This window comes from Plasmodium chabaudi (assembly GCF_900002335.3).
Source record: "Plasmodium chabaudi chabaudi strain AS genome assembly, chromosome: 11".
NCBI lineage: Eukaryota > Apicomplexa > Aconoidasida > Haemosporida > Plasmodiidae > Plasmodium > Plasmodium chabaudi.
Window position 1 is genome coordinate 742,681 of NC_030111.2, and position 13,656 is coordinate 756,336.

Genomic DNA, 13,656 nt, shown 5'->3' on the forward strand with positions numbered 1-13,656 from the left:
ATGTTATTTAGTAATATGCATGTTATCATTATTATTTTTTTGAATTTTTAGTTAGTGATATACCTTTTTTACACACTTTCGTTTTTTAAAATAAAATGCAACTGTTCATGAAATAAAATTTTATCTAAAGCAATGCGACATGGTGTGGCATACTAAGCATGCTCGAAATTAAAAAAATTACAAATATTTGTATTGACTTAAAATGGTTTGTTTGCCTACTTTGGTATGGCAATAAATTTTATCATATATTCACAACATATTTTTAAAACTTATCGATGGGACTCCCATGATCCTTGTTTAGGATAAGAATGGAAAGTCCCCTTGAATTTTTAGAAGCACATCAAATAACAAATAAACGAAACATACAAATGTGGGAAAGAGCTGAAAAAGTGCAAAGTGAAAAAGTGCAAAATGAAAAAGTACAAAATGAAAAAGTACAAAATGAAAAACACAAAATAAAAAAGCGAACATATCAAACGGCGCATTAATAGGACGCTATAAACGTTGTACATGCATATGTATGTGCACACGAGAAAGTTTAATAGTTTATCAAATTTTTGAAATAAAGCGAATTCACGAATATGCAGTGGCACTCGAATTGGTATGCATATGTATGCTCATTGCACGTGCTGAAAAGTGGGAAAAATATAAAATGTAAAATATAAAATGAAAAATATAAAATGTAAAATGTACGCTTAAAGTGGATCCATTTGCAGGGGTGAGCAATTGGAAATGCTGCGAATTTGGTAAAATCTGCAAAAAAGGGGAAGCTAATATCACTATATCTTGCTTATTCCATTTTACAACACCAGGTATTGTTTGCTTCCTAGTTAGCATTCTCTAAATTAAATTCCTTTGTTTATGTCGTCACTCTTGAGTTGCTATCCATCCATTATTGTGTAGTGGCTACCCCATTTTCAGACGTCACTGCGCTATGGCTGCATTCTTCTTCTTAACCTCTTTGATGAACTTTTTGATTACTTCAAAGTTTTCGTTCGGCATAATTTCTTTTAATTTACTTTTGTTGGAGTATAATAAATTTTTATAGTCATGTAAATATTTTTCTATATCATCTTTATTAAATGAAACGTCGTTTGAGTTTTTTTTACTTTCATTTGGTATTATATCCATAGATAGGTCCTGCGCTTTAGCTAAAGCATATTGATTTTTCGAATCTGTTTTTTTTTTTTTTTTATTTTCATCTTTACTAACTTCAGACAATATACTACTTGTATAGCCAATATCTATATCACAATTTTGTGGTGTATTATTTAATTCATGATAAATATAATCTAAAATTTTGTTATGTTTATTATTTTTATCGTTATTTACTTCAGAGCCATTTACAACATCGTCCTCTTTTTCATTTTCTTTTTTTTGATTTGTATAATTATTTATATTATCATACATATTTTGATTATTAGTAAAATTTCTATCATTTTCAATATCATTATTGTTATTATTTTTTTCATGACAAAGGTAGTCCATTTTGTTTTCATCACTTTCTAAATCAATATGAATATATTTATCTGAATTTTTTTTATCATATATATTGTTGTTAAACTTATGTTTGGCATTATTAAAATCGTTGTGCATACTATTCCGAATATTTTTTGTTAGATAATCTGTTTTTGGATTTTTCATTTGTTTAGCCATTTCATTTTCAGAAAATTTATATGCATTTTTATATCCATCATGCACATCAGCATCGTTGTAATTGCTTCCACCTTTTGCATGATCTATATAGGAACAATATCCACAATGTGAATCATACCTTGCGCCATCAAAAGGTTCACCATTTACATGTTTATTACAGTTCCACCTGCTGCTTAAATGGGCGTGACTACTCGTATGTTTATCATTTTTACATTCAGCAAACGAATTATGTTGCATATTATTTCTCTTAACACATTCAAAGTCACAATTTTGTTTTTGTTTATCACAGAAATGGGTACCTGTTGAATTTCCATGCATATGATCACACTGGTCATTTTTAACTTCATTTAAATATTTACTTTTTAATAATATTTCATGTATATCTTCTAGATTAATATTTGTAAATCTTTTCCTATTTTTAAAGTTGAAAATTTTTTTAACATCCTGATTTTTATCGTTAAATTGGATTTTTTTATTTTTTTTATTTTTGATAAATAAATTGGAATCATCTATACAACCACAATTTGGATTTCCATTTTCTAACATACTTGGTCGATGCTTATAATAGTTTGTTCTTAAACCATAAATATTATCTTTTTCTCTAGCATGTTCATGTGTATTTATTCTATCTTTATAATAATCCAAGCTAGTACTATAACTATTTCGTTTGCCAAAAAGTATTTTATCGGATTCATCAATTTTTTTCTTCATTCCAGATGTGTAAGAAAATTCGGATACACACATATCATCTTTATTATTTGTTTGATAATAATAATTTTTATTTTCACAATTATTAGAAGAACTAAATAAATTACCTGAGCATTGCTTGCTATTTTCATTATTTTGATCCATAGAAAATAACACTTTTTTATTTGTATTTTTAAAACCCAAATGGGAAGAACAATTATAATTATTGGTTTCATCATCAGGTATAACAATAGGATTGATTGATTGTTTATTTTGTTTTAAATCATTTTTCGAATAATTTATATCATTATTTTTATCGTCATATATTCCTTTATTGTTTTCACAAGATGGTGATAATATATTATGTTCTGTATTTTTATTTCCATAATTTGGATAAAATGAAATATTTTTACTTACACTTGGGCATGTTGATACATTACTTATTTTTTTTGCATTATTCGAATTGCTTATACATAAATTATTTTTAGTAGATGCATTTCTTGAAGGTAAAATTTGATCATTGTTATTTTTATCTATATAACAGTTTCCTACCATATTCCCACCTTTATCATCAACATGTGTATTACTTTTTTTATGTTCGCAAATAATAGATGAACAACAATTTGCATTTTCATTACTAGTATTTACTTTCATATTATTTTTATTTTTATCATGACCAGTTAATAAATAATCATCACATTTTTTTGTATTACTATTTGTAAAAAAATTACTATTCATATTTGATTTGTTTATTCCTTGTTCTGTATTTGTTAAACTACCAAAATCGTCATTCATATTAGGATGATTTTCTTTATTTACGTTTGCATTGTTTATTAGTTGTTGGTTATTTTCGCTACCTATCAAATTAGAATTATTATATCCAACTTCATTTGGAACCTGTTTATTTCGCATGTACATTTCAGAGGGTTCGCTAAAAAGGTTATCACCGTCCGCTAAATTGGGTACTTTGTTTGTAGCGAAGTTATTGTTTTTGTGCGAAATATTGGGATATCGATTTTTGTCAACCATGTCATACTCATTATACATTTGATTGTGGTTGTGATTGCGATTGCTGGTGTATGGCTTGTCGAAGGGGTACCTTTTCCAGTGCATCTTGTTTTCCATTTTGTTTTCCATTTTGATAAACTTGTTTCGGTTCTTCATAAAGTGATCGTCTATGACATATTTGTTGAACCGACTATTTAAAACGTCTGTGTCATCGTAAAATCGATTTTTTTTTTTCGGATAAGTGAATAATGAAAAATCATCATTATAATTTTTGTCTAAGTGATTAGTTGGATAATCATAAATGGTATATTCATTTTCTTTAGTATATAAATTTTTTTTAAAAAATAAATTTTGGCTACCATTATTTACACAAGCACATTTTTTCTTTTTCAATTCACAATTTGGTTGTGTATCAATATTATTGTATATGTCTTCATTCCAATAGGAACAGGCACAATATGGGCAATCGTTTTGTGGGCCAGCATTTTCTGCAACATGATATAATTTCGAATGAATTTTTGAATTTGGAATAGTAGGTAATTCATATGCCATATTATTATAATTCATATTTGATGGATTGAAATTTTTATTATATGGTCCATAGTGGGGATACGGAATAGACGGTGGTGGATTATGCATATTGTGAATGTCGCCATCAATCATTTTATCCGGATTTAAAGACATAAATTCATTTATTTTATTTTTGACAGAATAGGTTAAAGATTGTCTTTTGTTTTCTGTACATTGATCTTTAAAACAATCATTTAGTGAAGTAAATATTTTTTCTTTTTTATATCTTTTATCATATGTATTTATAATATTTTTTAATTTATTTAGAAAATTATGATCATTATAATGGTTCAAAATGAAACTATTAATTTTGTTTAAATATTGATGTATTTCTTTATTTTTTTGATCTTCATATTTTTCCCAATCTTCATTTTTCATATAATCTGTTTTTCTTTTTTTTCGTTTTGATATTAACAGTTCAGGTAAATTATATTCATTTATATCACTAATACTTAGTCTTGATCTCTTTGTTTTTTCAGCAATGTATTTACCACACAATAACCATCTTAAAAGAAATAAAATTGATATTTTTTTACTGTTTTTATATCCATATAATTTACATGAAATGGTCTTAAGTCTCATACTTCCTTTATATCTATATCGAACTCGAAATTCTTTATTATGGGGATGGAAGTGTGGTTGCCACATTGTATCGATAGCATTATAATTTACTTTTCTATTTTTCATTTGTTTTAATCGTTTTTTATTCAACAAAATAGATGCCCCATTATTTATTCCCAAATTTTTGATTGGACTATCACAAATACAAATTGAATCACAAAAACTACACCTCGCATATTTCGTACCATCCGTATTATTATTCTGATTTTCTAAAGTTATAGATTTTTTTTTTTCATATATAACATCATCTTCACTCGATTCTCCAAAACAAAATAAAAAGTCACTATGTTCAAGCTCATTATATTTTGATATATATTCCTTTAAAAAAAAATTTATTTTAATATAATCATTATTTTTTCTATTTTTAATAACAATTTTAGAAAAATCCACATTCTCACTATGCATAATATATTCCACGATTTTGTGTATTTCATCAGCTTGACTATTATCCTTATCCTCTTCTTCTTTTTTTTCAACCTTCTTTCCTTTTTCTTTTTTCTCATCGTTAGTACATTGATTTGTTACATTAGTTGTGTCAATATTTGTATGTGAATTATTTTTATTATCACCCCCTCCTTCAGTCGATTTTTCATAATTAAATATATCTATTTCGTTTGTTTCGCTATTCTTTATATTATTATTGTCTTCTTTAAACAGTTCTGAAATATTTCCATCGTTTTTCCCTTCGTTTTTATTCGTTTTGCTATTGGCATCCCCATCAATTATGTAACTATTATTGTTGCACATTTCGTTTTGAATTTTACTGTCTTTTTTAAAATGAAGTGTAGTGCAATCATTACGATTTTTTATATTGCCACTACTTTTTTTGTTATCATGCATATCCTTTTCACCATCTGAAGTGTTAGAAGTCTTTTTTGGGCGTCTAAAAAAATATTTTTTTCGTATGGTGTTCGTATTATTCTTTGTCTTTATATTTTTATTATTTTCAAATCTTTTTGATAACATATTTTTTTCTTCATCGTGAGTTTCTTTTGACGAAGTACAACCATTTTCACCATCACATTTTGCATCATTAATTTCTAAACCATAATTGCCATCCCTTTCATCAATACAATTATTATTAAATGGATTGCTAATACTTTTTTTTGATAGAAAAAAATTATTTTTTGCATCAAAATTGTGATTATTTTTTTTTGTTTCTTTTTTATAATTAATAGATGTGTTGAATTGTTCGTTATGTGAATTTTCTTCATCAATTATACTTTGAGAACTATAGGAGTAGTGGAAATCATAAATATCGTTGCATTCATTGTGTCCATTAGAAATACAGGAATAAAATTTTGAATTTTCTTTTTCACTAGATTCATCACGTTTTCGATATTTGCTATTGATCATATTTTTTATTTTAACACGTTTTATTACTTCCCTTTCGGAGTCATAATTTTTTTCTTTGGAACTGTGGCTTTTGCTTCCTCGACTTGTATAAGCGCTACTCGATCTTTGTGTTTTTTTTTTATTTATTGAATAGTCGTCTGAAAAATAAAAATTATAATTTTTATTTGTATACTGATTTTTATATAATGAAAAATTCATTTTCTCTCTTTTATATTTATAATTATAATATTTTCGTGTATTTGTTTTTATAAAGCTATTTCCTAATTTTTTCATAACTTGATTTTTATCAAAATAATCTGATTTTTCATTTTGCATATTTTTTAAATATTCAAAATTCGTTTCTTTTTCCATTTTCGAATTTAATAAGGTATCTAAATTTGTATAAGGTTTTGCATTCTTTTCTTCATAGCCACTATTGGAATGACAAGATATCACATCGTTTATATTTCCCTTATCAATTTGTTCTTCATCAATTTTTTTTTCCATCAATAGGTAAGATAATTTTTTTTCAGATTCAATGTAATTTTTCTCTTTTCCTATTTTATTATCTGTCTTTATATTATATTCCATTTTACTTTCAATCGAACTATCAAAACTATTTCCTTGAATTGAAGTCTGTCTATTTTCAATGTTTCCATTCATAAAATTTTGATTTTTTATAGAATCCTCTGAACTATCAAAATTTGAAATAGGCCCCTTTTCAAGATCAATAAATTCATTGTTATCATTTATATTTGTATTGCTAAAAATGGGTTCACATTTTGTAGTATCATTTTTTTTAACAACATTTTGATTTTCATTAATAAAATTTGTTTCTTTATTTATGGAATAGTTATTTATTAAGTTATTATCAACATGGATATTTAGTTTTTCATTTTTTTTTGTATTATTTATTTCAAAATTATTTTTAAAATGATTTACATCTATATCTGTACCTGAAGTTGCACTACTTAAATCTAAAGTTGCATCTATGCATTTGTTTCGTCCATTTAGTGTATTATATATTTTGTCTTTATAATTATTTCCTTCATTTTCTATACTATTAAAATATTCAAAATATTTTTTCATATATCCATCACTATTTATATCACTATTCTCATAATTAAGATCATCCCAAATTGCTTTTTTTCGATCGTGACCACTTGGTTCTATTATTAAAGATGGTTCCGAATTTAATCTTTTCGTGGTTTTTTTTTCATCTTCAAAAGAATAGGAATTAATTATTTCTTCATCATTTTTGTCTGAATTTAATTCGATAATATATTTTTTATTGTTAAAACCGTTGCACAATGCACTACTCTTATTTTTATAATTTATATATTCATCGGTACTACTCCCAGCGTGTTTATTTTTATTTTTATCGTTGTCTTCTGAAAAGTTTAATGTATGAAAGTTCTTGTTTGTGCTCCCCATTTTCCGACTCTCTAACTTTCCCGTTCTGTTCTAAATTTTTTCAGTGTCAAAAATGTAATAAGTACAATATGCACAATATAATTTTTATGTATGGATATATTTTGTCGTACTATGCATGCACATAAAAAATGGTTAGGGGTAAGTATGAATTTTTTTTTAATTTTCAATGTATTTATTTTTTTATATATACTGAAAATACAGGGAGTCTATTGCTGTTCATTTTCATATCTATCTCATTCAAAAGGGGAAATAAAAATATTTACAATCTTAAATAAATATATATATATACAATAAATTACTTTATTTTTTCTACCAAATAAATATAATATAATAAAATAAATATTTTTTTTGTCTTAGAGTTTTAAAAATATTTATAAATAGTAGAGCCATACATATGTGTATGCAAAGAGAATGTACCAACATGGGTGGACCAAAATTGGCGCATTAAAATAAGTAGGTCAAATTAGGCACACTATATATATATCGTTGTATATTGTATAAATAAATCCTAAACAAACAAAAAAAATAAAAAAATGTATTAACATGTGCATATTAATTTATTTAAAACAGCGAAAATGACAAACACATGAGTTATTTAATTTTTAAAATTTTTTGTATTGTATTTTTATTTATTATTTAATTAATTTATGAATGAAAAAAACATTTTAAGACCATATATGAAAAGATAGGTAAATAATTACATTGCTTTAGCAATGGATGCAGTGTTCGAAACATGAATTAGATGTACACGAATGGATATAAAATTTGACAACGATCTGTACAATTGCATAATTAGATGTAGAATAAATATATAATCGAATGTTGTATAGTCATGTAATATGCTTCTGTGTATATGAATTAGTATATGTGTTTGTTCATAATTGGTTTACCCGCTTTATGCCATGAAAATATATACATGTAAATATAATAAAATATATAATATAAAAACATTGTAATTTTAGATTTTATATTAATAAATATATGTAAATATAATCAATTTAATAATTAAAAAAAAAAATATATATATATTCTTTGTATATCAAATGTCTATACAATAGTAACAATTTTATACAGGGACAATATATAAAAGATGGAATGGAAATATAAGGAAATATTATTTATATTTAGAATAAATTATAGATATATAAATGTATGTATTAAAAACAAAATTTTTATTTAAAATATGGAAATACACCTTTAAAAAGTGGGTAATAAATAAAATTTAATTCTTCAAATATATATGGTTATAGAATAATAATAAAATATGAACAGATAAAAACATAAGATTATTATTAGACTTATCTACAACTTGAAAAAAAAATAAATATAAATAATAAATTGTATATATATATTAATTAAAATTCACAATTTGGTTATTTTAGTACAACCTGTCTCATGTGCATTTTTTTTGAAAATAAATAATTAGATGCAAGTATATATATTTCATAAATTTGACAAAATATTATAAATATAAGAACCATATAATTAAAAAGACGCACTATAAATATATTTTATATTACATAAATTACTAATTCGTGTTTAAAAAAAAAATTATTAATAATTATTGAAAAGGTATTTATCTAGATTACATTAAAAATATATATATAAACTATCATACTTAAAAATTAAACGAATCGTTGTAAATTAGATATACATATATATATGCAAATTAAATTTAAAAAAAATGAAATAATCACAGAACAATATGAATCAAACATATTCTTTTGTAAAGAATAAAAAAATTAAAAACTAAAACTTTGAAATAGATGTAAGGGACATTGAAGTTCCTTCGTCCATAAACAATAGATGTCAAATGATCATAAAAATATATGCATAGATAGATGCATATGTATGAATATATCTCAAAAGAGATAATAAAAATATGTCTATGTACACACCACACCTTTATATGCTTGTCATATTAAGGAATATAGTGCATGCATATACATATAAGTGAAATATTTATATTTTTTATTTTGTTGGAAGATATATCACGATTATAAATAAGCGATTTTTTTTAATTATATATAGTAAAATAATAATATGCGTTTAATTCATTTTTTTTATTCACTTTTCATTTAAAAAGACAAATTTATTGAAAATTTTGAAAAAAAAATAGATATCTATATATTTATACATAGAAATATAAATATTTATAATAGAATAATACATGCATAGATTACATACAACCATAACCATAGAAACGTACAATATACAACCATAGGCATAGAAATTTACAATACATAGCCATAGATATAGTATGGTACATGCATAGAACCATGGAATTTTAGGGATACATGCATATGGTGGTGATATTTATATGCATATTTAGATACTATATATATTATATATAGTATACATATGTAGAGATACATGCAGACATATACAATACATATATGAATACAAATATATAAATGGAATACAAACATACATAAATTTCTTATTGCATGCATATGGGCATATAGAGAAATGTACATTGTACATAGGTATGTTACATGCATGCAATGTATTATACAACAACACAAACTAGTATTTGCAAATATAAAAAATAATAATTTACTTATTTATTATATGCTTGAATAATTAAATAATTAATACTGGGGGCAAAATATACAATAGAAATATAAATAAATGAATAATGTATTTTTATTAAATTATCATAATTATTTATATATATTATTATTATTATTTTTTATTTTTCCAACCAAATAGAAAAAATCGAAATTAAAAAGATATTCATATGTTTAATTGTAAAATTCGCCAAATTATCATGATATGATGTAATTATAGAGAATATAAAACAAGTAAATAAAAAAAAACAAATAAATAAATTCAAATAACAATTTTTTTTTATTATTATTATTTTATTTATCTTTAATTTTTATGAATAATGGAATAGTTATGTAATTATGAAGGTATATATATATTTTTACATTATATATTATTACACATAGCAAAAAAAAGAAAAGTGGACCAAAGTGTATTTTTATGGTTCCATTGAAAAAAATATTATAACTGTAAATATATTATGTATATTTGATCTTAAAGAAAAAATTATGAATATACAAAAATCGAAATAAAAAATTTTGATGAATTATTTTTTTCGTTTTTTAGTATATTATGAAAAGTAAAGGAAATTACACACCATATATGTACACACATTTATATTAATAAATCTATAAGAATGATAATTAAACAAATGTATGAAAAATATATCTATATTACTACAAAGCTATTTAAATATATATGTGTTATTTCACATTTTTTTATATTTTTATTTTTTATTTTAAAACATACCAATAAAAATACCATGAATCAGAGCAAGTTCAAAATTGTATAAATAAACAAAAAAAAATATATTTATATATAAATTACAAAAAAATGCTTCATAATATAAATCTTTCTATGAAATTGTATCAAATATAAATTATTTTTATAACAATAAAACAACGGTTTATATAGGTACACACCAAAACATAAAACGCATTTTTTTGTATATCTCTTAATATGTTTACAACTTATGTGTAACACATATGAAAACATAATTGTTCTGATTTTTAAACAATATTAAAATTTCATAAAATGATACATACCATATAAAATATAATATGAATAAGGTATTTTAATTATTTCATTTAATATGCATAAATATGTGGAAAAACATAAAATACAATATTATATATTTTATTTGTATACCTATATGTAATATATATATATAGAAAATAGAACAGAACAAACGTAAAAAATAGACAATTTCCTTACACACACGCATTTTAATAAGCGAAATCATAATAAAAAATAAAAAAATAGAATAAAATAAATTAATGATAATAGAATAAGAAATAATTTGATATTTACATGAACAAGCAATAAAAAATAAACAAAAAGGTATGAAATAATATGAACAAACTATACACATTAAAATTTTTTGTTTTAATTCCATATTTATATTGGATGTGGAAATTAAGTTATATACACATATTGTCATTTCACTTATAAAAATATATAAAATATTTATCATTGTTATAAAACCATAGTCTTTCATAAGGTTTTATTTTTGTTAGGAATTTATTAGACAATATGTACAGTAAATATTTCTTTACATTTTAGCTATTAAATATGTACATGCAGGAAAAAAATTAATAAAAATGGAAAATCTATATCCAAATAAAAAGAAATAAAACCTGGTAAACCTTCGAATTTCTTTATATTTTCCTATGAACTATTATGTGTTGTTTTACACCAATTACCAATATATACTACTTTTTAAGTGATAATAAAGTAGAAACATTATGTTAAACTTATATTTTATGAAAAATAAGTCTTAAAATAAAAAAATATGACATATATAATGATCAATAGTTTGGGTAAAAATGGAACATATTAAAAAAATGTATATAAATAGGTTGCCATATTAAAAATAACATATTTGGTGATGTCTTTTTAGGTTTATGTACATATATAAAGGCTATAGCTATTTATTGTCAAATTAATTTTTATTAAATTTCATATTTGTTCGTTTATTTGGTTAATTTTTTAATACCCAAATTATGAAACATGTATGAAATTGTCTTCATTATATGTGTAATCAAATTATTTGTTATATAAAACCCTCCTTTGGGGATATAAAAATTATTTAAATATTTTTATACCACAAATGATCATTTCTTTGAGCATGTTGGGGTCATGTACAATATGTATATGCATGGGCAAATAAGTAAATCCGCGAATACACGCAGCTATATTATTGAATTTGTTAATTTTCCTCATTGTCAAATTTGGTATACGAACTGATGGAGGGAAGGTTTTTATCACCATATTTAGAAACCTGACGTAAAATCATATCACCAACAACAATAGAAGATGATGCTTCAATTACAGGGGGTAGTCGTGGTAAGATACAACAATCATGCATCCCTTTTACTCTTAAAGTACATAAATTTCCTTCAAAATCACTTGTTTCTTTTTCTATTTGTATCGAAGAAACTGGTTTTATTGCTGATCTAAAAATGATGTTATTCCCTGTTGAAATTCCAGCCAAAATACCACCACAATTATTTGATTTTGTAATTAACAATTTGTGTTTATTTGGTGTAGTGCAATATTTGTTAGAAATTTTTTTTTCCTCATATTCATTTTCACACAAATTTTGATCAATTTTTTTATCATCATTTGGATTTGAACTTATATATTTCTTTTCCTCCTTGAAACAACTATTTTTTGTATCCACCTTTTCCAATGGAATAAATAAATCATTATGTTCGGATCCTAACATATAAGTTCCATTAAAACCGGTTCCAAATTCTATACCTTTTATTGCTGGTATAGATAAAATAATTTTTCCTAACTCTGATTCCAATTTATCAAAAATAGGTTCCCCAATTCCAATAGGAACATTTTGAATAACACAAGTAGCAATTCCTCCTATACTATCTCCATTATTTTTTATTTTTAAAATGCATGAACACATTTGTACAGCTGTATAAGGATGTGGGCATCTTGTTTGCAGTGATACCCATTCAGTGTCATGCTCACTAACTGTTTTATTATTGCATTGTATGTTTTTGGTAGGTTCATCATAATTTGAAATATCTTTTTCTTCGTTTTCATCTTTTTCAGAAGATATTAATACACCATCCAAATCATATATATTGTTAAAATAATCCATAAAAATTTTTTTGCCTTCATTATATTTAACACATCCATATGTATCAATTAATTCTCTGCTTGGTGGATTTTTTTCAAACATTTCATTAACCCGTTTAGGAATTTTGATATTTCCAACAGCATATACATAAGAAATTATTTGAATATTATAATAACTTTTTAACCATTGTTCAATACATGCACCTGCTGCCACTCTTGTAGCAGTTTCACGACCCGAGAATCGACTACTACCGCTTTTATTTTTAACATTGTATTTCATAAAATATGTATAATCACCATGACCAGGACGTGGAATATTTATAAAATTAGAATATAGTTCTTTTTTTACATCCTCATTTTTTATTAGAAATGCAATAGGTGTTCCCAATGTTTTATTATCATCAAAACCTGATAAGACAATTAATTTATCTGGTTCATTCCTATTTGATGTTAATTTAGATTGATTTGGTTTCCTTCTATTTAATTGTTTTTGAATTTCTTCAAAATTTATCGTAATATTTGGTAAAAATCCATCAATTACGCATCCAATTCCTATTCCATGACTTTCGCCAAATGTAGTAACTTTCAATAATGCCCCATATGTGCTCATACTTTATTTTCCTTGCATGTTCATATTTTTACTTAGTTTTTTTTTTTTTCATACATTTTTATTACCTCAAATAGCTAGCTATTTAAAAA

General features: G+C 23.9%; 2 protein-coding genes across 2 annotated transcripts; both read right to left on the reverse strand.

The window, feature by feature from the left end:
* Positions 1–924: 924 nt before the first annotated feature.
* On the reverse strand, positions 925–7,311 carry PCHAS_1121300 (AP2 domain transcription factor AP2-SP3, putative; the record flags this gene model as incomplete). Its single annotated transcript, XM_735373.2, has 1 exon — positions 925–7,311. The coding sequence occupies one exon, from the start codon at positions 7,309–7,311 to the stop codon at positions 925–927; it is 6,387 nt and encodes a 2,128-aa protein (XP_740466.2).
* A 4,756-nt stretch (positions 7,312–12,067) lies between these two features.
* Positions 12,068–13,567, reverse strand: PCHAS_1121400 (chorismate synthase, putative; the record flags this gene model as incomplete). The annotated part of the gene is made up of 1 exon (XM_738578.1): positions 12,068–13,567. The coding sequence occupies one exon, from the start codon at positions 13,565–13,567 to the stop codon at positions 12,068–12,070; it is 1,500 nt and encodes a 499-aa protein (XP_743671.1).
* Positions 13,568–13,656: the final 89 nt, after the last annotated feature.